This window comes from Phyllobates terribilis, unplaced genomic scaffold (genome assembly GCF_046119375.1).
Source record: "Phyllobates terribilis strain yellow unplaced genomic scaffold, ASM4611937v1 Scaffold_7__3_contigs__length_470593459, whole genome shotgun sequence".
NCBI classification, from domain to species: Eukaryota; Metazoa; Chordata; class Amphibia; order Anura; family Dendrobatidae; genus Phyllobates; species Phyllobates terribilis.
Genome location: NW_027362767.1, coordinates 236,661,823 through 236,689,465, shown reverse-complemented (window position 1 = coordinate 236,689,465; position 27,643 = coordinate 236,661,823). Strand labels below are relative to the sequence as shown.

The window sequence follows — 27,643 nt, the reverse complement described above, 5'->3', positions numbered from 1 at the left end:
GCGAAAAATGCGCGATAAACGCGTGCGGAATTCCGCATGCGTTTTTTCGGGAGAGGACTTGCATTTATGCAGCAGAAATTTTCTGCTTCATAAATGCAACGTGGGCACATAGCCTTAGCATGGCTAGGAATTTACGCTGTAACCCCCATTCACATGATTTTAGGAGCTGGATTTTTCACCCCCAGGATATTCTGGTTTCTGGGCTAGCAGATTTCATTATCTCTACAGCAGCTGTCAGTTTGCTATTGGCAGTAAATGTGTTAAAAGTTTTTGTTTGATGCACTTTAGCTTAAAGACACCTCCCCACATTAAACCCTTCTACTCCTCCTCTCACATGCTCAAGAACCAGGAACTGTGAGTGCAAGTTTTTAGTCCTCCTTGCTTACTGACCTTCCAGAATTAATAAAGTCTTGGATCCAGGCACAAGGTATGTTATTGAGATGTAAGGTCCTGGCACTATTGAGCAGGTGTACTTACACTGGTGACCTGTTTTAATGTTGCATTCTTGGCTTTTTGTTTGTATGATTTCATTCAATAGATGCAGAGTAAAATCAGGTGAAAGAGGAGGTAAGGATCCAGGAGGCATTTATCCAAACCTTATGTCAAATGAGTGCTGATTTTTTTTTTTTTTTTTTTTTTTGTGTGTGTGTGTGTGGGGGGGGGGTGGAGAGTGGAGGTTATCTCTATAGTGGGGAGGGGTATATTTGATTTTTTTTTTTTTTTTTATCCATCCATTCATATATTTAATGAGAAGTATAATTTGACAGGTGTGAAGAAGGCATAGCAGAATGGTGGTGTTTTTTTTTTTTTCTCACTTTTCCTATCTAGATCCCTGAACACAGGCTGTCTGCAGGCGTAACCTGCTGATTGGAACAGTTAATGCTAATTTTCCCTACAATGGTGGTGTGAAGAGCATGGATAATTGCCCAGTGCTCAATAATATCAATAGATTTCCTTTTGTTAAATGCATCAATTCAAAATGCCCTAATGGAACGTGAGTTTTGTGTGGGGTTTTTTTTTTTTTGTTTTTTTTTTTTCTTTCTTTCTTTCTTTCTTTCTTAAACACAGGAGTAAGGTTGCTGCAGATTTCTTTTTTTTTTTTTTTCTCTGCACATCTGCAGCAATATCTTCATGTTACTGAATATGAGGCTTTTGCTGCAGATTTCACCCTTTGCACTGCAGGCTAAGTTCACACTTTCTCACTTTCATATTTTTGGTCTGAGTGCGGCCCGTGAAAACCTGGACCACACGAAGACCGATGTTATTCAATTGGGCTTTTCATGTGAGTGAGTTTTTGTTTTCTACATGGATTTAATCCCCACACGCTCCACTTTCTTACATTTGTTGGATGAGACTCCCCTATTCATGTCTACGGGTGCACAAATAGAAAATCTGATCCCATGCGGATCATTGCATTTTTTTTTTTAAATAGAGACATTAACATCATTAACCTAGGAAATTTAAACCAATAGTGGATTTTCCTTGATGGGAAAAGGCAAGAAAGGAGCGCTTTCTGAGCATGCAATAGGCTGGATGCAGCCGTGACACGTATTTTTTTCTTTTTTTTTTTTTTTTTAATAAAAAGTATTTTTTACATAATGCTTTTTTGTTTTATCTGCGCTTATCAGATCCATGTGCCTTTTTATCTCGATGGGAGCGCTTTTGAACTGGTTTGTTTCGCTTCATTAACCTAGGAAATTGTATTTGATCATGTACATTTTAAAATTTTCCATTTTTATAACATTCAAGTAACAAAAAACTGACACATGGATGGCAAACGGATGAAAATTGGACTAGTTTTCTGGATGAAACTTGGTTGATTCTCTATCTCATGAATTCCACACAGAGAGAGAAGCTGTGGATTTTCCATGCAGAAATTTTTTGACAACGTGTACAGGCGATTTGGTGAAAACTCACCGAGTAAGCACATACTCAATGTGTGCACATAAGTCTATGTACTGTAGATTTTTCTGCACCAAAAACCAGAGTGTTTGTAGGAAAAACACTGTCTAAAACTAAATGCACTGCAGATATGTTGTTTTAAATCTCATGCACAATGTTTCAAATGCAAAAACGCCGCTGATTTTTCTACTGGAAATCTACATAGGACTGTGGGTATTTACGCTCCAGTCTGTAAAGTCAATAGGTGTCCTGTTGTTTTTCGTTATTGCTGCAGGGAAAACCAGCATCAGCCATTAACATCTGCGGCACCCAGTGATCGAATGTCTGGAGATCATGAAAAGTAAGGGGTTATCCATTCTGATAACACCGTGCTCAGCAGCAGCATTAGATGAGATTTTATTTGTCCTCATTCACACACTAGAGAAAACCTGCAGTGTAAATTGAGCAGTGCTGTAAATCTGAACTCTGATGAATTTTAATAAATGCTGCAGATTTCACATCTCATATAACACTTTGCAAATCTGCAGCATGTTCACAACAAAATCAGCGGAAAAGTCCCTTGTGCTCCTATTGCAAGGGTATAGGTGCGCGATTTCTTTTAGACACCGTCGTACCGACTAACATTTTAAACCATTAGACACTTCAGGAAAATGCTGGCGTTGTTTTATTAGCAACTTTTTGTTTACTTGTGTCACCTAAAGAATGGACCCATGACGTCTTTTAGCCTTTTGATGAGCTAAAATGGTTTTAAAAGAATGTCAAAAAGACTGACCATGTGAACAGTAAGTTGTTTTTACATTGTAGTGCATATCTTCATTCTTTCTAACATTATTTAAGCGCTTTTTCAGGTGAAATCCGCCTGAGGAAGATGTCATGTGCACATACCCCTAGGGTGCCATGACACACATAATTTGTGGTGTTTTTAGCACATTTCTTTGTAGAAGGCTATGGCCTTTTAAAATTAATACAATAGTGTTGTCCCTTCCCCTCCACTCACACTAATGATCGGCTGCTGTTTATCTGTAGCCTTTTCTATTTTGACAGAGCGGACATCCGCCCTGATGGAATATTGATGAGTTGCAGCCAAAAAGCCACTCGTTAGCTGCAGCCTGCATGTGACACAACAGTGTCAGGTCACTTTACGGGCCGAGTGGCGCCAACTATGCTCGAATGGTGCCACTCGCTGTGGGAGGTATCCATTTATTTATTTTATTTTTTTTAGGGATCCTGAATTGATTAAACAAGGATTGTCCAGTAGTGGATAAACCCCTTTAATTTAAGGAAAAAAACTGTCATTTTTAAAGAATAACTGTCAATTCAGGGGACTTTTCAGAATAAGCTGTCGTGTGAATGATAGCACTGTTTCTGGCCATTATACAACTTGTATTTTGCATTTTTCACTGTTTCCTCTCTGCATTCTCTAATTGTCTGTTGCCTCTGAGCTAGTGGGTGGATGCTAGCTGCTGTGATGTCTGGTAGACTACACACAGAAACCCTAGGGATTTCCTGTTTCCCAGTCTCTAAGTAACACATATTCAAAAGTAGCAATCGCATGGAAAACAGTACTGAGCATTGTAGCTGTTACTCCAGCTTTGTAGTCAGGGAAAATTCTTAATAGAAAGCTGCAGCATGATCTGTGTGTGTCTGTGCCTATCTCTTTCTCTCTCTGCTCCTCACTCCTTTGCTCTCCATAGATTCAGTAAGTAGCTGTAATTTGACAGCTTGGGGAGCTGGCAGTCCATTTCTGTTTGACCCTAACAGATTTCAGCTGTCTTTTGGTGACAATGATGAGTTCAGAAAAGAGGGGGGGAGTGGCTCATAAGTGAAGAAAGAAACACATTTATCTGATGAGACACATTGCAAAGTTCCTTATACTTGCTTATACTATATATAGATTTATGCAACATTGGTTGAAACAAATGTGACCATTTAAGGCCAAAAAGAAAAGGTGAGTGAAAGTATCTTTAGGGTGATTTTGATTTTATGCATTGGTTTTTTTTGTTTTGTTTTTTTGTCTTTTAAAAAAAAATCCACTGCAATTTTTGAGACCAAATCCAGTAGTAGATCCAGCAGGAATGGGAAGTATAATGCTATGTACACAGACTTTTTTGAGGAGTCTTTTTGAGCAGGTCCAACTCATAATATGCTTAAAAAAACACTTCAAAAGACTTATTCATATGGTATAACCATTTTGCTGATCATATGTTCAGTCTTTTGAGCGTTTTTGTTCCTCATTGGGTTTTGAAAAACGCCTGGTGGGAGAAATTAAAGTGCATGTCACTTGTTTGAACCGTCTCCTGATATAAAAAAGGGTCCAAAGCAAGGCAGTGTCCAATCCAAAAGGCTGCAAAAAAAAACACTTTAGGAAGTTTGCCAATAATGTTGGACTTGCTTAAAAATTTTGGTTCTTATTCTGAGTTTAAAATCAATATTTAAAAGTGTGAAATACTCCCATTAACCGAGAAGGGAATAAAAACTCTGCCCAAATGGATCTTTAAACAGTATATCCTTAGCACCCTCGTATATCACCTACCTGGGAATTAAAATAGGTCACTTGCCTTCATCTATATACATCTTAAACTACCCCCCCCCCCTCCTATATATAAAAAATAAATAAATAAAAAATAATCAACGAATTAAAGTCATGTCAAGATTTGCCTCTATCTTTTATGGGTAGGGCACATTTAGTAAAAATGATCAGTACAGCCAGGATTATGTATCAATTACAAACCTTACCATTACTCCTGAAACACTCTGATGTATACTCTATAGAGCCTTCAGTCATTTTTTTTTTTTTGGAAGGGAAAACATCTTCGGATTAGTCTGAGCAAACTTATGGCTTCCAAAGATGACGGGGGCATTAATTTTCCAAGCATCAGAAATTACAATCTTGCTGCTTCTTTTGTTACATAATAGACTGGTTCCACAAGAGACAGACATATTCTAACTACACGTTGGACGCCGATTATGCATATCCCTGTAACTTAATTGCCCTCCTTCACTCTCTATTGATATCTTTACCCTTGGCAGTTAAAAAGTTGACGATCCTTGGGGACACTATTTCCACATGGCAGTCAGGAAAGAATTTGACCTTTTCCTTCAGAATCTCAAAATACCTTCTGATATGGCAAACCCCAGGGTCGTGAAAATAAACTACTTTTGAAATGGCAGCAGGCAGGCGTAGACAACGCACCCCATCTTCTCCATCCAAATGAGCAGAGATGGCTGACCTGTACAGAGTGTTTAGAAACATATAACCTACCTCCCCAACATTATTTCCAATATGAACAAATCAAACTCTCCATTATGGCCATTAAAAGATGTGACCTTTTGAGGTCTCCCAAAACGAGTTGGATGTCATTTTTGCTATCTCCAATGGGTACCCCTTCAATATCTGTTCTTTATTCTGTAATGAGGTCTAATCTACTAGGGGTGCACCCGGACATTTTTTTTTTTTTTTTCAAATATTGGAGACAACAGTTGAAGGATGTGGAGATTTCTGATAAGATTAGGACCGGTTGGAATTTATTAAGAAAACACATTATAAATGAAGCGTGGAGAGAAACTCAGTATAAAATTATGCATGGGGCCATTTTATTCCTTTAACGTACCTAAAAAAGATCCACTATCAAATAGGCTAACTGCATGTCCTAAATGCCACCTTCCATATTACGACCTTATACACGGCCTTTGATCATGCCTTGCATCAGTATCATATTGGGGATAGGTATCAGATATGATTAACACCATTTGGGGTCTGGGATATACCCTCTCCCCTTATCTAGCCTTGTTACACTTCTGGAGCAACACAGAGAACCCTAGTGAGAAGAAAAGAGGCCCACCCACATTGCTCCACACCCTGCTTATACTGGCAAAAAAACAACTACTTTAAATATTGGTTAGACCCCCCCCATTGAAGAATTGACAGCTCAAATGAAACATTTCATGGGAGTGGAGCAACAAGACGCCCTTAGTAATAAGGAAATGCAAGCTGGCAAATTTCTGCCGAAATGGAAACAGTTTATTGTGAACTGTTGCTCATTAAATGGAAAAAAAGAAAATGGTGGAACCCTTCACTTCTACAGCTTGGTACATTTTGGAGGATCTTAAAAATATTATGGGACCACTACGCTTAAATTTAAGAGGGGAAAGAAAGAGCAGGGTAAAGAAATCATTAGGTAAGGGTTTAGAGTATGAGTATAAATGGAATTTTTTTACCAAGATGGCTTCAATAAATTAGAATATCAGCTAAGTTAACGTAAGTTACAAAGTTATGTGGTTCTTAATGTTTGTATTGTTTTGTGCTACCAGTCAATCCTATGAACAATGTCATTATATACCTTGTCTGCGTACGGGTATCTGATTATCACTTTAATCTGGGTTATGTTTCCTGAAAATACTAATATATATATATATATATATATATATATATATATATATATATATATATATATATATATATATATATATATATATATATATATATATATATATATATATATATATATATATATATATATATATATATATATATTAAAATGCTTCAGGAAGTGAAAAACTCCCCAAAGGAGAGTCTGCTAAAGCTGCGGTTTCCACTTGAAAACTTGTTGTTTGCATGGGTTTTTTCAATACACTGCACTAGTACGTGGCTTCCTAGCTGAAACCGAAGAATAAACATGCTACTTCTTTTAACGGCTTCAAGGTTTCTATTTCAAGTGAATCTGTCACATCGTGGTGCTCTCAGACATCGTGCTATCAGAAGAGACTCTGATTTCAGTGTTGTATCACTTACTATATTGTGTTTTGCTGTTTCAATACAATCAGTGTTTTATCAGAAGGAGTTCATCACTACAGGACTAGGTGTCTTGTGCCTCCGGGTCCAACCCATCACTGATTGGCAGCTCTGTGTACATTGTATAGTGAAATAAAGCTGCTAATCAGTTGTGTGGGTGGGCTTACATGCAGCAGAAAAAACCTGGGATTGTATCACAACTGTTGTACCCAGTGAACCAAGTGACACGTTGCTGGTAACATTGTCTCAGTCCCTACATAATGCTGCTGTCAGATTACATAGCAAAAACTTGCTGACATACTCCCTTTAAAATAAGTAACAAAAGGCTGAACATGTCCACAGGAATGTCATTTTTACATTATTTATTTTACCCACTTATATAGCGCTATTATTTCCACAGCGCTTTACAGACATTATCATCACTGTCCCCATTGGGGTTCACAATCTAGATTCCCTATCAGTATGTGTTTGGAGTGTGGAAGAAAACCGACGTATCCAGAGGAAATCCACACAAACACGGGGAGAACATACAAGCTATTATGTTTCATTTTTTTACAGTGGCTTTATGGCGCTTTTTTTTTTTTTTTTAAGGTGTAATGTGCATATAGCCTAAATCCTTCCTTTTATATTTCCAAAGCCCTTTGAGTCCACTTCTGACTTTTGGTTCAAAAAATTTCATACAAAAATGCAGTATCCTTATAAAATCATTTTATATACAGCATTTGACGCTCTCAGCCCTCCCTGGGAGATGGGGGTACTCGGAGCCGGGTCAGATGTTTGGGGGGTTGCAGCCGTGGCCTGGACCCATTCCATGCCCAGGGCCGTCACATAAAAGATTTAATGGGCTTTCAGGGTTTGGTGTTAATCGAGTGGATGTAATGACTACGCCACCTGTGGTTTCTGGTGATTCTCTGAGGCGGGATGTAGTTGCAGCAGAAGATGGTACTACTCCCCACAGGCGGAGCAGGGCCTCAGGGCAGAGAAGATGGATCAGGGGGGTCGTAGTGGGTGGTGCGGTGTGGTGTCGCGCTGAAATAAGGGACCGGAGGCAATGGATGCAGTCTTTCAAGCTTTACTCACGATGTTAGGTGTCAGCTGCAAGGCTTCTCCTTGCTCCTCACGGCGCGCTGCGGCCACCAGGAAGGGGTTCAGCATACTCCGGGTGCATCAATCAGGACCCCCTGCACCAGAGTGTTCCTAGACTTTCCCACTAGGTCCTCTCCTGTCCTTAAGTGGTGCGTGTTACAAGGCTGGGTCTCCCTCTGGACTATGCACAGAACAAGGGTACGGGTGGCGACTCCGCTCCGTCCATTACCCGGTGGGATCCTCTAAGCCTCCGGGCTTTTCTGACTAGGACATGAAGTAGCAAAGCAAGATATCGGGGGCCGGTACCCCTTTTGCAGCAGGAGTACCTCTGACTAGGCCAGAATAGTGAGGACAGGTGGCGTATGCTGCTCCATCTGCATTCCCCTGGGATCCTTTTGCCTGCGGAGCTTGTCTCCTCTGCTCCCTGCCAGGCCTTCTTAGATAGGGACCTTGACCGGGTAGAGACAACCGTTAACTCTTGCCCGCTCCTCGCCTCAAGGCCAGAGTACGAGGACTGTGTCCCCATCAACTGCAGGTTCACACAGAAAGCCACGTTCAGTGATGAAGACCACAATCAAAGACCGTAAGCCCAAGATGGCCGTTTATTAAATATGAATTTTGTGGTGTGACCTAAAGTGCATCCTCCACCCTCACCCACTACATGGTTCCCCCTATCTTTTGGTGCCCCCCCCTCAGGTGGGAGAGGTGTAGTGTTGAATGGATGGCTGAGTCCTGAGAGGTGCTCCTTCCTTACCTCGGAGAGGAAATACCACACCTCGGTCTGAGGTGCAGTACCCCTGTGGCGACTGAACCCTCAGGGGCGCCACACATCTATAGATTTTATTTTTTTATTTTTATTTTTTTTTCAATGGGAAAACACACCTATAGAGCACATAGTGCTCCCTTTTTTTTTTCCCCCACAGAAAAATATATTCTTGACGGTTTTTTTTTGCTTTAAAAAACAAAACAAAAAACTTAAGCCCCAATTTATCAAGACTTCTTATGGCGCTATGTAGTTCATCTAAAGGCCTCTTGCATGGCCGACTGACCATTCATAGGAGCGTTCGTTCCAATCATTGCTCATGTGAACATGCGCCAGGATCATCTGACATATGAGCAGCACATTTGTCAGCTGATTGCATCTGTTATGTGCGCAGGGATGTGCTGCCCCCAATGGCTCTTACTGCACGGGGATAAACCATCATAGGAATGATCCTTCATTCCCATACAGTTCGCATTTTCATAACGATTGCTGTATAAAAATGAGCAATGATCCACCTCCTCTACTATCAATTGTTTATTTTCCAATGATCAGTCTAAAATTTTATATATATTAGGATTTCCTTGTCTACAAAATCAGCAAACAAAACAAAGAAAAGCTTGTATTGCTTGATCGAGGTGGAGGAATGTGCAGGCTGTTATCCAGAGACTTAAGTATTACGCTAGTGGCACATATTGCATGTTTCCAACCCGTCTAATGTTATCCTACCATTGCCTGCAGTGACTTCACATGATCAGGACATAATTACATAAAATTTGTATAACACACACACCAATGTACGTGTTCATTCACTGTTAAAGGATCTTACTCGTTCGTGCATTTACTTTTTCACTGTTGAGGTTTCAAAACGAGCAAATTGCATGCCGAATGGAAAGCTATACGTAAGGACTCCTATTAATCCCACCTCAAAGTATGAGGATTGAAGAACAATTGCAATTCCGCTAATATTTTTTTTACTGCGCACTAAAGGGAATCTGTCAACAGGATTTCACTCCCCAAACTACTTATAAATGCATGTAGCGCTTTCCCACCCAGTACTGCTTCCTCTATGCTGTGTGACTTCAGACAAGCAATAGGAAGGTGGTGCTGGGCAGGGAATAGAGCTGGAGTGACAGAGGCTTCAGATCTACATTTGTATATCCATTCAGACTGACCATGTAATGATATTACTTGACTTGTCTTTGAAAGGACTACATGCACATATAAATAGCTTGTGGGGTGAAATCCTACTGACAGATTCCCTTTATGGCTATGTCTACACATTGCATTTTTGCTGCGTTTTTATGCTAATTAAAAGCTGACGTCAGCTGCTGGACTCTGAATGGCCGGCAGCGTGTATTGCCGCACACAGACCCATCCGAGGACGCATATCCTGCTGAAGTATTTGCTGACGTCGACGGGCCCCTGCGACCGCAGTAGTTATGCCCCACAAGGAAACTGTCAGAAGCAAAATCCCCTAGCCAATATCACTGCAAAAAAATGGCAGAGCCGCACATCTGTATTGTAAAAGTTAAATTACGCACTAATTTCAATATATATAATATTATTATTATATTTTTCCTGTGAATGTGGCTGTCAGGGACTAGTTAAGGTATTTTGATCGCTTTTTGTTCAATGTTGTTGGAGAGCCGAGGTGACCGCAAAACTGTTTTTGCACAGTGAACGCCAAAAAATGTTAACATAAGGAGGTTTGTTTTTAAAAAAAAAAAAAAAAAAAAAAGGAGGTAAATTGCCTAGTCCATTGTTTATACAAGCAATTTTTTTCCATTTAATAAGATGAGACAACCCCTTGTAAGTGATAGTATGTTGGCAGCCTGTTCCATCACTGGTGGACATTTAGTGGCCAAGACTCACAAACTTTAGAGAAAAAAGGGCCATAGCACTAGTTAAGCTCTGAGACTTCACTGATTTCTTCAGTTTACTGCTGTGCACGGATCTACAAGATATTTCCATATACTTGGGGTCGTGTTGCAGTTTCCTCCGCAGTGTCGGGTCCTGAAGTGCCATATGGCAATAAAAATGCTAAATGGACCCACTGACGCTTAATTCTCCATTCAGCGCAGTCCCATAGTTCACCCACCCGCCTCCCTCCACTAGTATAAATGTTATGGAGTATTCTAGATGGGAATACACCTATAATTAGTATTGACCCTAAAATAAAGGAACGTATGAAGTACGGCGACTTTTACTATTTGATTCTCCATTATACATTGTGTGATTAGCACTGTTGCTTTGTAGCACTGGGGTCCTTGATTGAAAACCCCACCAAGGGCGATATCTGCAAGGAGTTTGTATGTTCTCCCTGTGTTTGTGTGGATTTCCTCTCATACTCTAAAGACATACTGAAAGGGAATCCAGATTGTGAGCCCCAGTATGGACACCCCACAACTTGTTAAGGTAGAGAAATAAATAAAGAGCCCCTCCCCTCTAAGTAATCACTATTGATAACGGCATTTGGGGGGATAAAGGTCTCTAATACACTGCTCAAAAAAATAAAGGGAACACTTAAACAACAGAATATAACTCCAAGTAAATCAAACTTCTGTGAAATCAAACTGTCCACTTAGGTAGCAACACTGATTGACAATCAATTTCACATGCTGTTGTGCAAATGGAATAGAGAATAGATGGAAATTATTGGCAATTATCAAGACACCCTCAATAAAGGAGTGGTTCTGCAGGTGGGCACCACAGACCACATCTCAGTACCAATACTTTCTGGCTGATGTTTTGGTCGCTTTTGAATGTTGGTTGTGCTCTCACACTCGTGGTAGCATGAGACGGACTCTACAACCCACAGAAGTTGGTCAGGTAGTGCAGCTCATCCAGGATGGCACATCAATGCGAGCTGTGGCAAGAAGGTTTGTTGTGTCTGTCAGCGTAGTGTCCAGAGGCTGGAGGCGCTACCAGGAGACAGGCCAGTACATCAGGAGATGTGGAGGGGGCCGTAGGAGGGCATCAACCCAGCAGCAGGACCGCTATCTCCGTCTTTGTGCAAGGAGGAACAGGAAGAGCACTGCCAGAGCCCTGCAAAATGACCTCCAGCAGGCCACAAATGTGCATGTGTCTGCACAAATGGTTAGAAACCGACTCTATGAGGGCCCGACATCCACAGATGGGGGTTGTGCTCACAGCGCAACACCGTGCTGGACACTTGGCATTTGCCACAGAACACCAGGATTGGCAATGTCTCGCCCAGGGGGATATAGAGGAGACTCGGTACCCGGGCCTTTACCTTCTTTGTAGGATGTCACGGCAGTCGGCTCCCGGGCCTGTCCTCTGGGGTCACTTTTTAAAAAGGGGTTTTAGTGTTGTTTAACAGTTTGTCTCGTGACGCCACCTGTGGTTCCCGGTAATGGTTCCCGGCGCTGCTGCCGACCTCGAGGGGTGATGGAATGGCAGCCGGGATGTTTTTGTTCCCCACAAGCGGAGCTGGCCCCCGGGGCAGTGTAGGTGCAGATGGTGATGCTGGGCATTGTAGTGCAGGCGCGGTGGGGTGATGGAAATAACTGACAGACAGTGGAGTGCAGTCATCCGAGTTTACTCAGTTCTTTTCAGGTTCCTCGGGTACACTGTCCAGGTGTCAGACTCCCACGTTGCGCTGCGTTTGCCAGGTAGGGGGTTCAGCACTCCTTCAGGTGGATAAGACGCACTTTACGGGACCCCCTGTCTTTATGTTCCTTCCCCGGCCGACTTCCCGCGCTGTCTTCTACCTCCTGCCCTGCATTCCCCACACACAGTCCCGAATGGGTGCTCTGAAGTCCCTCTGGGCAACCTGGAGTTCCCGGACTTACTCGATGCCCTTCACGGTGACTAGGGTGAGGCTGTGGCAACTGCACCATGGAAGTGCAGAAGCCTCCGGTTTTTCCATCTGAGACCTGGAGTAACACGGCTGGTCCAGGGACCGGTTCCCTTCCTGCGGCCTGATCCCTCTGACGCTTGGCAGATTTGGGTGTACAGGTGCCGTCCTGCACTCACCGTACCCCCTGGGATCCCTTCTGTTACCGGAGCCTTCCTCCCTGAATCCCCTCGCACTCCCAGGCCTCCATCTTACTAGGCCCTTTTCTGCAGCAGAGCTCCTTAAGAGACTCTGCTCCCCTCCTCTCCTTACTGCTCACTTCACTGCACTGCCACCCTAAGATGGCTTCCTTTTATATATACCTCCTATAAAAGTGCTCCCCTGTACTGCATCCTCCACCCACACCCACTACTGGTTCCCCCCACTCCTGCCAGGGACAGGGCAGCAGAAGTGCATAATGCCCTTCCAGCCAGCCTGGAGTAGTGTAGTGTTGAATGCGGCAGCACTCCATCCTTACCTGAGAGAAGGAGATGCCACACCTCTGGGTGAGGTGCAGTACCTCTGTGGCGACTGAACCCTCAGGGGCGCCACAGCAAAGTCACTACTGGCGCCCTGTGCTCTTCAGAGATGAAAGCAGGTTCACACTGAGCACATGTGACAGACGTGACAGAGTCTGGAGACACCGTGGAGAGCGATCTGCTGCCTGCAACATCATCCTTCAGCATGACCGGTTTGGCAGTGGGTCAGTAATGGTGTGGGGTGGCATTTCTTTGGAGGCTCGCACAGCCCTCCATGTGCTCGCCAGAGGTAGCCTGACTGCCAGTAGGTACCGAGATGAGATCCTCAGACCCCTTGTGAGACCATATGCTGGTGCGGTTGGTCCTGGGTTCCTCCTAATGCAGGACAATGCCAGACCTCATGTGGCTGGAGTGTGTCAGCAGTTCCTGCAAGATGAAGGCATTGAAGCTATGGGCTGGCCCGCCCGTTCCCCAGACCTGAATCCGATTGAGCCCATCTGGGACATCATCTCTCGCTCCATCCACCAATGTCACGTTGCACCAAAGACTGTCCAGGAGTTGGCGGATGCTTTAGTCCAGGTCTGGGAGGAGATCCCACAGGAGACCATCTGCAACCTCATCAGGAGCATGCCCAGGCGTTGTAGGGAGGTCATACAGGCACGTGGAGGCCACACACAATACTGAGCCTCATTTTGACTTGTTTTAAGGACATTACATCAAAGTTGGATCAGCCTGTAGTGTGTTTTTCCACTTTAATTTTGGGGGTGACTCCAAATCCAGGCCTCCATTGGTTAATAAATTTGATTTCCATTGATGATTTTTGTGTGATTTTGTTGTCAGCACATTCAACTTTGTACAGAACAAAGTATTCAATGAGAATATTTAATTCATCCAGATCTAGGATGTGTTATTTGAGTGTTCCCTTTACCTTTTTGCACAGGGTGTATGTGTGTGTATATATATATATATATATATATATATTTCCTAAAAAATTTAGGATACCAGATGTTACAGCCAGTGTACTCACAATGACAGAGCTCCTGTGTCTGTGCAGTCACAATAACATACAGAACTGTGCAAGGATGGGCCATCAATTTTAAAATACTGGGAAATTCTTTTAGGCTGTGTGCCCACGATGCGTTTTTTAAGCGTTTCCGTAGCGGCAAAAACGCTTAAACGCATGGTAGAAGGTCTGCCATGTTCCCCAATGATAATCCGCATGTGCTGTGCACATGCTGCGGAAATCTCCGCTGCGGATTATCATTGCTGGAAAAAAACGCAGCACTACCAATTATTTTGCGGAAGCGCTGCGTTTTCGCCGCCATTGACTTGCATTAGACCGCATGGATTACGTATCACTGTACATGTAGATGCGCATTCCATGCGTTCTAATGTGCGGATGGTACCCAGATCTAGAGGACAGGAGACTCTCCTCCGGACCTGGGTACCATAGAAAACTGTAAAAAAAAAAAAAAAAAAAAAAAAAAAAAAAAAGCTAAAATAAAAATATACTTGCCTTCCGGCGGCCCCCGCTGCGCTCCTCCTCCCATGCCGGCAATTTGCGATGTACTGAAGGACCTGCGCTGACGTCAGAGTCATGTGACGGGTCACGCGACGCTGACGTCGGCAGGTCCTTCACTCTACCGCTGCCGGGACGGTGAAGCAAGACAGCGCGGGCCATCGGAAGGTAAGTTTTATATATTTATTTTTTTACATTCTCTCGGGTCACACTATATAAATCCATGCCGTTTGCATGGATTTATATAGTGTGACCAAGTTGTCAAGCACTTTCCAAGTGATGCTAAAATCGCTTGGAAAGCGCTTGACAACCCGCATGTGGAAATGCATGTGAAGAACGCTTCACATTCGCAAGTCCCTGGCAGGAAAAACACATGTACTATCCGCATGTACAATCCGCATGTGTTTTTTTTTTTTGCCAGGGAGATGTAGAAACGCTCAGGAAAAAATCGTGAGCATTTCTGCATCGTGGGCACATAGCCTTAAGGAAATATTTCCTATCTCTTCTGTTGTGATCCATTATAGTGTATGAGAAGAAGAGAGAAAACATTGCAGACAAAACCCGGACCCACATTTCCTAGGATACAACCCAGTCATCTGAATAATAAAGAGAAATTGTATTTTACTGATCTATATAAAAATGTAAAGTGCTAGAATATGTTGGCGCTATAGAAATAAAAATTATATTTATCCCATCATTTGACTCAATTCACTAAGCATTGTCATGCGGATTTTTTTTATTCAGTTCTCTTCCCTCACAAAGTAAAACAAGCTTATAAACTTTTTCTTTCCTTTTTATATGCCCAGAAAGAATAGCAAATTCTATACTAAACAACTATCATGTACATAGTAATGCTGAAACATTGATTATGGCAAATCATAGCTAAACATCATGATCAGTGGGATCTAAAAATAAAGGGACTGTGGTCTGATTCAGATGTTATATACATACATACAATACCATGCCATACCGAACTAAGATCTATTATCTGAAGTGCAGATGGGGCTACAATAATGCTTCTCAATGTAGGACTGGTTCTTTGTAAGACCCCTTCACATGTCCTGATATTTCCGGGGAGGAAAACAGTATCGGTGCTGTCCGTGTGTTGTATAATCCGTGTGCACCATCAGTGTGAAACGTACTTGGAATAGAATGCACAATAGAAATGACAGCTGCTTAGGTGTTGGATGTGCAAAGATAGAGGATAGATGGATAGAAATATATCAATGAGATATATACTCAATATACAATCAATTTCCTTACTTGTATCTACCACAAAAATAAAATGAAAAGATGGTGTGGGGTCCCCCTTATTTTTAATAACCAGCAAAGGCTAAGAAGACAGCTGCGGGCTGATATACACTGAGAAGGGCCGTGGATATTGGTCCTTTTGCAGCCTAATAAGACCAGCCCTCAGCTGTCCCAGAAATAGCGCATTCATTAGATGCATCAATTCTGAGGCTTAGCCTGCCTTGGCTCTTCCCGATTATTTTTTTTTTTTCCCCTGGTGGGGTGGCAATCAGGGTAATGGTTTTGGGGTTGATGTCAGCTGCGTAATGTCTGCTGACATCAAGCCCAGGAGTTAGTAATGGAGAAATGTCTCAGACACCCCCATTACTAACCTCGTAGTTGAAAGGAAAATGCACACAAGTCCTTTTAATTGTAAAAAAGCACTCCATGACAATTACCATCTTTTACCCATTTATTACTAAAAGTAATCCACAAGGGTCAGCCATAAATCCATAATATGGTTGTTCCACAATGATCCCCTGACTCTGTTACATCCGGAGGCTGTGATGAGCGGTGACATCATTAATGTGACCGCTCACCACAGCTGCCGGAACACAGAGTAGCGTGAGAACCGCTGGCTGTGACCTGAGGTAACTTTAATGACGTCACTGCTGCTGGTTCTCTCCCTACTGTGTGTTCCGGCAGCCGTGGTGAGCGGTCACTTTGCTGATATCCCCACCGCTCATCATAGCCTCCGGATGTAGCAGAGTTGGGGATCGTTATGGGACCTCCCATATATGGATTTACGGCAGAGCCTTGTGGATTTCTTTTATTTTTAGTAATAAGAGGGTAATTGTCGAGGATTGCTTTTTACAATTAACGGACTTTTGTGTGTGGTTTATTTTGACTGACTAAGGGGTTAGCAATCGGGGTGTCTGACAGACACCTCTCCATTGCTAACCCCAGGGCTTCGTGTCAGCTGTGATTTTTAACAAAACCCATATATTACCCCAATTGCCACCGCACCAGGGCATCGGGATGAGCCTGGTAAAGCACCAGAATTGGAGCATCTAGTGTGATGTGCCTATTCTGGGGCGGCTGTGGGCTTCTATCTTTTTTTGGGCTGGGGACAGGCCATTAACCCTGGACCGTCCCAGCCTGATAATAGAAGCCAGCAGCTGTCTGCTTTATCTGCGCCGGCTTTAAAATATAGGGGAGACCCCACACCATTTATTTATTTAATGCACGGCTGGTGCTGACTTCAGCTGTCATCGGCATCACCTGGTCTCGCTGATCACAGGGAGACAAGATAAGGATGATGACAGTTGTAGTCAGCACCTGGAACAGAGCCAACTGACAAAATAAGGCAAAGCTTTTGCCTTAAGTCCCCACAGCCCCTTCTCATAACTTCCCAACTCTCCTCCTTGAAAACCCGTTTCTCCGCCATCACGGAAGATCAACTTTCCTCTTTACTCTCTAAGTCACATCTCCCCACCTGTGAACTTGACCCAATACCATCCCAACCCTAACCCACCTCTTCAACCTGTCACTAACAACTGGTGTCTCCCTCCCCCCTCATGCTTCTAACATGCTCGATCACGCCCATCCTCTGTCTAGCTATCGCCCCATATCTCTTCTCCCCTATGCCTCAAAACTACTGGAACAACACATCCATCTTGAACTGTCCTCCCACCTCTCCTCCTGCTTACAATCTGGCTTCCAACCGCACCATTCCACTGAAACTGCCCTGACTGAAGTCAGCAACGACCTACTAACCGCCAAATCCAAGCGACACTACTCCGTCCTCCTCCTCCTGGACCTGTCATCTGCCTTCCACACAGTGGACCATTCCCTCTTACTACAGACTCTCTCATCTCTCTGCATCACTGACTTGGCCCTATCTTGGATCTCCTCATACCTAACAGACAGACAGGACATTCAGCATCTCCCACTCACACACCACCTCCTCATCTTGCCCCCTATCTGTCGGTGTCCCCCAAGGCTCAGTTCTAGGCCCCCTGCTCTTCTCCATCTACATCTTCGGCCTCGGAAAGCTCATAGTATCACCTCTATGCTGATGACACACAGATCTACCTCTCTGGACCTGAAATCACCTCCTTACTAACCAGAATCCCAGAATGTCCGTCCGCTATTTCAGCTTTCTTCTCTGCTAGATTTCTAAAACTTAACATGCAAATTAACTCTACAGAGAAAAAAAAAGGACTTGAACTCCAAATCGCCTCCTTGGAAGCGGCAATCCTACAAGTCACAATCAACCTTTTAACGAGTCGTGCAATATGACTTAGGATAATAGCCCAATCAGAATCTCAATTTGCAGACAGTGTTTCAGGCTATTGGCCCCCATCGGTGCAAAGTATGAGAATTGATTTGGCTGGGTGAGAGGCTCTGGACTGAGGTCTAAGGGGTAACATTTCTCCCTGTAGAGAGTGACTGACATACCAGCTCTGGCATGCCAAGGTAAAGAGGCTTATTCGCCATGCATGGATAAAACCTAATTCATCATCTTTCCACCATCTCATTCACCCCCCCCCCCCCCCCAACTGAATCCATCCATCAAAGTGAATGGCTGCCCACTCTCCCCAACCCTGCAAGTTCGCTGTCTCGGGATAACCCTTGACTCTGATCTTTCCTTCAAACCTCCCTTCTAACACTCTCTTGCACCCCTCCAATCTATCCTAAAACTGTGCTGGCTGATTAATCCACCTGTCACCCCGATATTCCCCAGCCTCTCCCCTCTGTCAATCCCTTCACTGGCTCCCCATTGCCCAGAGACTCCAGTTCAAGACCCTAACCTTGGCATACAAAGCCATCCACAACCTGTCTCCTCCATACACCTGTGATCTAGTCTCCTGGTACTTGCCTGCACGCAACTTCCGATTCTCACAAGATCTCCTTCTCTACTCCCCTCTTATCTCCACTTCCCACAATCGCATACAAGATTTCTCCCATGCATCCCCCCCTCCCCTACTCTGTAACTCTCTGCCCCAACATATCAGACCACTGTCTAACAGACAGAAAAGGGCCCCTGTGCAAGAACAATATATGGGCTCTTTGCAGCCCATATAGCTCTTAAAAATGCAAAATTGCACCTGCTTTGGAGGTAGAAATGGGGCCCCCTTGCCCCTTGGGCCCCTGTGCGGCCGCACAGGTTGCACCAATGATGTGTCCACCCCTGTATCAGACTCTCTCCTACCATGGAAACCTTCAAAAGGAATCTGAAGATCTACCTCTTCCGACAAGCCTACAACTTGCAGTAACCCTCGCTCCATCATACCGCTCCACGACCAGCTCTACCCTCACCTACAGTGTCCTCACCCATCCCTTGTAGATTGTGAGCCCTCACGGGCAGGGTCCTCTCTCCTCCTGTACCAGTCGCTGACTCATTTTTGTTCAAATTATTGTACTTGTTTGTTATATATACCCCTTTTTCACATGTAAAGCGCCATGGAATTAATAGCGCTATAATAACTGTATTTTTTTTTCCCAGCCACTGGAGCATTTATTTCCGGTACGTGTCACACAGATGACACATGGATGTCATCAGTGTGCACGTGTGTGGGACATGTGGGCAGCCCCATAGATTTAAATAGGTGTGTGTGTGTGCGCGTCTCCAGTGCATGTGAAAACTGTCACCACATGTACTGGAGACACTGACGTGTGAAGGGGGGCCTAAGGGTGTTCATTTGGGAGCAGAAAGATTATGTACACATGGGGTAGTGGAAAATGAGAAGAATCCTCCTCAAAAACCTAAAATTTCAGCTTGGAAAAACTATGTGCAAACAGCAAAAACTCTCCAAATCCATCTGAAAAACTTTGAGTTTCTGCTCCAAAAACTCAGCAAGAAGACTCCTTGTGCACATGCCCTAATGGTGATGCCTAGAGAAATTCATTAGAGCTGGGAGGACCCAGGAGCAAGACTCCTTGTGATCTGCAAGGGATCCTTTCAACAAACAAAATGGTTGTCCAATTGGTGCAGGATCTGTGGTCTTTGTTTTTAATTGTTATATCCAGGGATATGGACCGTGTGAACTCTTGATGGCCTTCGAGATCACTTGGATATAAAACTGATTCAGAAGCTATAATCTTACGACTGAGTTCACACTGTACAGGGCTTGATTGCAGTCTCTTACCCTGGGATTACATAGCTGAGCATAGGAACTGTAGACCTAAAACTATAGGCTAATAATGCCACATAAATACACAACAGCTTGCATTAAACTATGCAACTTTCTTTTTTTCCTTTTATTCTGCCAGGTGTCACCAAAAAACCCGGTTTCAGCTTTGTTCTAAGATGTTTTCAAGGCAACATATAAAGCTGCTGTTAATTGGGAACGCGGGGTAAGTGAAGGCTGTAGATACAACTAATGTAGACATAATTACTATATTACTCATTCTACACTGCAGCGAGAGAACTAGAGATTGTTAGGGTGTGTATTGAGGGTAGCTGATTGAAGACCAATTTTTTTTTTTTTTAGTATTTGGGCCCTGCTGTTCTCCATTCTATAGAATATTGGGAAGTCCCAAATGTCAGACCTTTCACTCATCATGATGGTAAGGGCTTGTCCTAGCCCTTTAAAGATGTATGAAAGTTGAATTCCAGTTGTTCGATACAAATGACCTCTTCCTCAGCATAAGGCATCAATATCTGATCAGTGGGGATCCATCTCGTGACGCCTCTGACATAGGAGAGAGCTTGCAATCAGGGCCGGCACCCGGGCAAGTGCCGGGGCCCTAAGCAGGCGGGGGGGCCCACTCACCGTCGGGCACCCCGGCGTGCTATGGGACCCGTGAGCGGTGCGGTGCTGGTGCCAGATATTTTTTTTTATATCTGTATGGAGGAATGGGGCATTATATGGGGGGAGGAGGGGTGATGACATCCTGCATGGGGCATTATATGGGGGGGGAGAGGTGACATTCTGCATGGGGCATTATGTGGGGGCCAGTATTCTGCATGGGGCATTATGTGGGGGCCAGTATCCTCTATGGAGTGTTATGTGGGGCCCATAATACTGTATGGAGGACTATATTGTCCAGTCTGCACTGTGCGCTGCGAGGATTCGCCGGTCTCTGAGCTTTTGTAGAATTTACAATATCATATAATGTAAGAAGTGAAATATTCGGCATTGTAATTTCTCTATGGTATCTGTGCATAATGAATCGTGGTATGTGTTAAAGGGGCCAACTGAGACTTTCGCCCAGGGCCCACAAAAACCTGGAGCAGGCCCTGCTTGTAATACCTTTATGACCCCTCCACAATGTACAGGGCTTTACCACTGCTAGTCTAATGCAGTCCCTGCATTAAAAAAAGCGCTCCTCCCATCAAGTTTTTCTCCTCTTAATATACTGCAATCCTATTTATATAGCATTGTGTACTTACAATTGCTCATTTTGCCTTTCTACCCAGTTAATTCTTCTCTTTTTCCATTGACATCAGGTGATTTAAAAACTGACTAGCTGAATCCTTCTAAGCTCTATGCAGAAACAGGAGGTCAATTTTCCTGCAAAAGTCCCTGGCAGTGGGGAGGAGACAGATGCAGGGTCAGGTTGAAGAGGGGTGGGGGGAGTCCTGCAGGGAAAAAGACTTCCTGTTTCTACATAGAAAAGAGAAGAATTGGCTGGGTAGAAAGGCAAAATGAGCAATTGTAAGTATACAGTGCTATATAATATGAAGACTGCAATAAAACTTTGATGGGAGTGCGTCTTTAAGTGGATTCGGACCCCTCACTGATCTGATATTTATGATCTGTCCTAAAAGGAGGAGGAGATGAGAATAACCCTTTCAGAGTGCACCACTCCCTTACAATCTGGCTTCCTATTTGCCAGGGTTGAGTGGCGGTGCACTCCTGAATATTGACCATCATGGACTGGCTCAAACTGTGCTTTCCAATTCTGCAAGCTAATATAGACTGAGCGCAGGAGCCATGGATCTGCTGCAGAGTTTGCAAGCGTGCACTCCTTGCCTAGTATACTGGCCATTGCAGTTGGATTGCAAAGGTGGCTGGGAACCTAGGCACCAGCAGTAAACCATAAAGCTCAAGACTCTCCTTTCATGAGCATCAAGAGTTTTATTTAATAAGGGGTCATTTGCAAATTGCAAAGTTACATTTTATTTTTTTTTTTTAAACAAATACTTTGAGATTTTATTGATCTTATAAGTTGAGATAACACCTTTGATGCTTAGCTCTAAAAAAGCCTTAATAAGCAGCCTTTTCTTTTTTTGTCTCTACATTTGCTTTTCCTTTAGGTTGTATGTGTAAATTGCGGCATTCCTAGAAGTCCCAGTTAAAAATGGAAAATGGCCCCATGTAGTGTCCCAAGTCCCTTTTTTAGAGCTGCAAATTTACAGCACTTGCTCATTATCGGGTCAAAGCCTTGTGACATGAGACGATTGTGTATTTGCGTATATTCTCTATCTGCAGAGTGGGGAAATCGGCGCTAATGAACCAGTACGTCAATAATCGATTTACCAACTACTACAGAGCAACGATAGGAGCCGACTTTTTCACTAAAGAACTGCGAGTGGATGAAAAGCTGGTCACCGTACAGGTAAAGCTGGTCACCGTACAGGTAAAGCTGGCCACACTCCTTCAATATCTCGGCAGTATCTTTCCTGACTACATACACACCTTCGGTGGAGGCTTCACTCTCTAGAAGGAAAGATTTGGGCAATGAAATCCCACATGAATGATCTTCCTTTGCCCTCATATAATCTGTTGGGGAGAAGTCGGTCAACTTCAGTTATGTACATGGGGATCTCCGGCAATTCAGAGAAGACCTAGTTTAGTGATTCAGCTGGAGAACAGGGCTGTCCACAGTTGGCTTCTTCACCTTGCCGCTATAGGAGCTTGACAGATCTCTCGCGAAGTTCACATATGCACATCATCTGGAGTGGCGCAGGACTTGTCTCTAATCTGCCTAAGGTGCAAAGCAGGTTCCTGTAAAGTCAATAGGTATCTGCTATAGCGATAGCTTTGCCATATTGGTTCTCTATTTTAGCTAATAGAGAAGTATCTCCAGCAAGTCGCCCCTTCTCCACTTTTAGGAAATGTGTATTGGGGTTATGTACAGTATATGGCATTTTTATTTTTAAATAAAAAGTTTTAGTAGAGATAATAAACTTTCTCTCTTTCCTAGATCTGGGATACAGCAGGCACGGAGCGCTTCCAGTCCTTGGGTGCCGCTCTATACCGGGGAACAGATTGCTGCTTGCTAGTTTTTGATGTTACTTCCCCAAACTCATTCCAAGCTCTGGATACCTGGCAGAAGGAGTTCCTGGTACAAGCTGACCCTCCGACTCCAGAACTATTTCCTTTTGTGGTCATTGCAAACAAATCTGATCTAGAGGAGCGTCAGGTCAGTACATGTTCTACTCAACATCAGTCGCTTCCATTTATTTATTTATTTTACAGCTGGTGAGATTAATTCATCTATTATATTTATATTTAATTCACCCATGTTCCTGAAATGTGTTTTTCCTCTAAGTCCAATCCCAATTTTTTTTTTTTGGGAGGCAGGGGTGGTGAAATGGAAGACACATGGACCTGTATAAAAGGCCATTTAAACAACTGCTGTTTTATTTAGCGAAGGTCTTTCCCTTTGAAAATATCTGCATTTTATTTATTTTTTTCTGTTTAGTATTCTTTCTCAGTCTACATTTCCGCAGAACGTATTTTTTTTTTTTTTTTTTTTGCTAATTGCTCGGTGCAAATGTTCTACAGGGAATGCCACCCCAGATATAATTGCAAACAAAGTGTATGGGATGGGAGCCGCACATTTGACCCTTTGGGGCTTGTCAATTTTTAAGCTCTTGTAAATTTATGCTGCAAATTTTTTTTTTTTTTCCTTGCAGTGTGAGAGATTTATTAAAATTTCATGCACTGTAAAGCACAACACCTTTTCCGCAAGCGAATATGCTGTTGAAAATCTGGTGCAATTTTCGCTAGGTGGGAAAGTGGCCTTTTAGTTTTTTTTCTTTGATACAATTTTTTTGTCTCTCTTTTTATTACAAGTAAAACTGAAAAATATGTGAAAGAATCTGTGTGGCTTGGTGACATTTTCCTCTCCACTGTCCTGTGTGTGGCTGTAAGACAACTGGCTACAGCAGCCCTCAGTAGTAGGACAAATATCGCTGATCCAGCCCTTCGTTAATGTTCATGATTTTAGCTGCCCGCTAGAACTGATCAGCTGCACCTTTTACTTTGTTCACTACAAGATTTCTACTATTTATTCTGTATTATGCACAAAGACTAGCAATCGGCGAGGGCAACTAAATTTGACTGCTCCTTTTATAGTCACAATTGTACTTGTTTACCGCAGAAAGCAAGTGTCTCTTTGAGCTAGTTTTGTGCACCTGTCTCCTGAAACGCTTCACTGGCAACTTTCCATACAAATCATCAATGTTTGCATTAACGTTGCAGAATGGCTACGTGGCGCATATACACTGGCTGCACAAGCTTGGATAAATATTGGGTGTTAGGCTCGGTGCCTGTGCACTTGGTCCACACCTCGAGTTATTCCTTACCTGTACTGTAATGTTTCCATAGGTCACCATTAACTAGATAGAGGCTAAAAGTGCTTTCTTTCTGCTTTCGTCTGGCCATCAAGGGTTGCATACCAAATGTTTCACCCTATAGGAAAGCATAGAAGACTACACTTTCCTATAGAGGGCCTCTGCAAAGAAATGTATGAAATGTGACTACCGTTGGGCACATACCGCCTGTGTGTATGCGCCCTACATCGTAATGTGCACCTAGCCTGATAGGTCTGCCTGAGAGGGGGTTGGGAACAGTGGCAGGTCACTTTCTTGCCATTAGAAACCATTAGGCTACGGTCACGCGGCCATATTTCTTCTCATCCAAGAAAATCGTTCCGATTTATGCTAATCACACTCTGATCACAATGTGATTCCAATTTTGTCGGATCAGAAGAGTACGGAAAAAAAAAGTTTCCATCTTTGTCAGTCCATGAAAGTCGAATCGCACTCAATGGCATCCAAATGCGGTCTAATTTTATTTTTTCCATGGACTCCTTGACTTGCATGGCCGAGTGCAATCTGAGCATCTGATACAAATCATGCATGTGAGGGGAAAAAAATCGGACAGATCGCGCTCCAACCAATGTTATTCTATGGGGCTGAGCTGATGTTTTGTCGAATCGCACTCTGAGCGAAAAACGCAGTTGTCTGAACGAGCCCTAATACTTATTTTTCTGTGTAAAATATTCTCTTTGGAGAGGAATAGGACAGGAGCTCTTGTGCCACCTAATGGGGGTAGTAATCCTAAAAAGTCCAATATTGGCCTTTTTTAATGAGCCTTACCACATGACTTGGGATATACAGTCAAACCAAAGTCATGAGGCAAGGCTAAGGGCCAATATTGACTTTTAGGATTACTACCACCATTAGGTGGCACTATAGTTCACATCATCCTAATTTCTGAAGAAGATATTTAGTTTCTCAGAGGAACATTGCCTAAAAGACTCCTTATGCCGGCTTGGCACTCTCCATATGGACAAACGTTCCTCCTTTTTAGACTTCCTATCAGAGGCTTCTCATCCAGCCAATTCAGACCTAGGCCTTTGCACTGATGAGGGGCAAACCCTCCTAAATGAGTTCCTGGTTTGACTTTATATCAGAAGTGATGTGGCAAGGCTCATTAAAGGACCAATATTGACTTTTAGGAATGCTATTCCCCCCCCCCCCCTCCTCCTCCATATGTGGCACCAGAATTTTAGTCCTCCTCCTCACTGAAGATTACATGGCCTATAAGTCTCCTTATACCAGCTTGGCACAGTCTACAAGGAGACCCAATAATTTTTCTATGCACTACATTTTGACCATGTAGTCCACTTTTTCTTTGCACCCTGGCCTAACATTGATTATTGCAGCACGACATCCCTATGACATCTCATCAGATACCGAGATACTGTAATGGCTTTCATCCAGTGGCTATAGAACACAGATGTGGCCAATAGACCGGGTCCTCCGAATCAATTCTCGCCATCTTTCCTGAATACTATCTTTTAGAATTTTTCAATTTTTGGCACCTGAATTTGTTTGCTGATGTATTTTGGATTTGATTCAAGGGTTTAAATGGCTCCTTGCTTGATCTGCTATGAAAAAATATATTCTGTATCCTATTATTATGCTGCAGGCTGGGCTGGAGAAGGAGACTGTTACATGGTCTGAGTATATTATCTATTTTTTTTTTTTCCCATGATATTCAACTACACTCAACTTGACTACAAACTGACAAATCTTTTTCCTTTTTTAAGCTGTAGAAAAAAAAAATCAATAAAAAAAAATAAAGAAACATTCTTACATTAAAACATCTTTACATTTTAAATATATTTGTCCTTTTATTTTGTAATAGGTCCCTCCTCGTCAGGCACAAGAATGGTGTAAAGCAACTAATGCAGAGTACTATGAAGCCAGTGCCAAAGAATCAATAAATGTAGAGGAAGCTTTCCTAGGAGCTATCAAGCTCGCCTTAAAACACGTATGTATCAAAACCGATCTGCTAGAAGAGAATAAGGGTAAGTGCACACACGTTGTGTTTTTTCTGCACCAAATCTGCTGATAACTTTTCTCTGGCAGGAGACTAGCTGCATCAAAAAAAGTGCGCATTTTGGTGCGGATTTTTTGACAACCCATTACTTCCTATGGGTGAAATACGCACATAATATGCAGCAAACAAAAAAGCAATATGTGGGAACAGTGAATTCTGGTTTCTCATACACTTTGCTGGTACTGCCAGACGCAGCTGAAAATTTACATAAAACTCTGCTGCAAATATGCAGCAAAACACGACGTGTGCACTTACCCTAACAGGATTTCTATCACAAGTGAAATGTCGCTTTCCGTTAATGTTCATGTTATGTCAGTTGCCAATTCTATAGGATATAGAAATGTTATATCAAATGTATGTGACTCTCAAAATGTTCAGTATGAAGACCTAATGCTTAAATGTCATAGAACTCATCATTCCCCATTGATGAGGGTGTTCGGTCATATATTGATGACCTAGTCTATAGATATCCGATTAGAGGGTATTTATGACCTGACAGGTGATCAGTAGGGGGTGCGGCTGTTTTAACCTCTAGCCGGATGTAAACCCTAAACAAACAAGGCCAGCCATGCACATTAGATGTCTGCTGGCTGAAAAATTCTTCGGCCAACAGCCATCTAAGCCAATTCTCCCATACACAGGAGCGCTTGTTCGGCTGAGTGCTCCTGTATTCTCTGAGAGAAGCTGCCGGCAGACATTTCTGTCCGGCTATTTCAGAGAGAACAATGCCATCAACATCAGTCGGTCAAGATCACGTCTTTATCACCCGACATTAGTCCAATGGGGTGCTGTATTGGGGCTTAAAGGCTGCTGATCTCCAGGACCTGGCAGCGGCTGCTACATATCATTCAGTGTTTTATATCCGGCAGGAGCTAATGACAACTGATCGGTGGGGAGAGTCCTCACCGATCTGATAGCGATGACATATCCTATATCAATCGCATGACCGCACAGCCTTTTTAACAGAATCTACTTCTAACAGATGTCCTGTTAATTTTTGCAAGCAGATTTTGTCCATAAACAGGTGATGGAATTTCCTTTTTATAGCTGATTTTTCACCATTTCTTCACAGAACAATCTATCGAGACAGAAGAACGACGATGAATCTGTTAATCTATTAGAAAAACAGAATAATAAACACAAAAAGTGCAATTGTTAATTTCCTACCAGATCCCCCCCAAACCTGCTTGAAGCATTTGTGACATTTTAAGGTCTGCTCTGAGAGTGCATCAGCTGGCCAGATAAGACCACAGGAAAGCCTTTCACCAACAATTAAGGCTAAGGAAAGGGAGGCGTTGTGCAATGGACTTTAGTTTTGTCCAACAGCCTGCAGAACATAACTTATTTTATTTCTTCACGCTTGAATTTACATATCACATTAATTTAAGATTTTACAAATTGTTCATTAAAGTTTCCTTATACAATTCCAA

The 27,643-nt window shown here is 43.0% G+C and overlaps 1 protein-coding gene across 2 annotated transcripts; it reads left to right on the top strand.

The window, feature by feature from the left end:
• Window positions 1-297: 297 nt before the first annotated feature.
• On the top strand, window positions 298-27,643 carry LOC141154243 (ras-related protein Rab-7a-like). 2 transcript variants are annotated; one of them, XM_073639850.1, is made up of 7 exons: window positions 314-427; window positions 539-567; window positions 19,903-19,986; window positions 22,068-22,194; window positions 22,783-23,001; window positions 26,019-26,144; window positions 27,286-27,643. In XM_073639850.1, exons 3-7 carry the CDS (start codon window positions 19,940-19,942, stop codon window positions 27,370-27,372), a joined length of 606 nt encoding a protein of 201 aa, XP_073495951.1. In that variant the 5' UTR covers window positions 314-427; window positions 539-567; window positions 19,903-19,939; the 3' UTR covers window positions 27,373-27,643. The 2 variants fall into 2 exon arrangements, with proteins under 2 accessions (XP_073495950.1, XP_073495951.1); XM_073639849.1 differs by lacking the exon at window positions 539-567 and having other exon boundaries at window positions 298-427.

Bases quoted from the DNA above. Each gene is read 5' to 3' on its own strand.
- LOC141154243 (XM_073639849.1), top strand. From the start codon at position 19,940: ATGTTTTCAAGGCAACATATAAAGCTGCTGTTAATTGGGAACGCGGG. The intron at 22,195-22,782 runs GTAAAGCTGGTC...TCTCTTTCCTAG, and splicing joins AAAAGCTGGTCACCGTACAG to ATCTGGGATACAGCAGGCAC. The intron at 23,002-26,018 runs GTCAGTACATGT...ATTTTGTAATAG, and splicing joins CTGATCTAGAGGAGCGTCAG to GTCCCTCCTCGTCAGGCACA.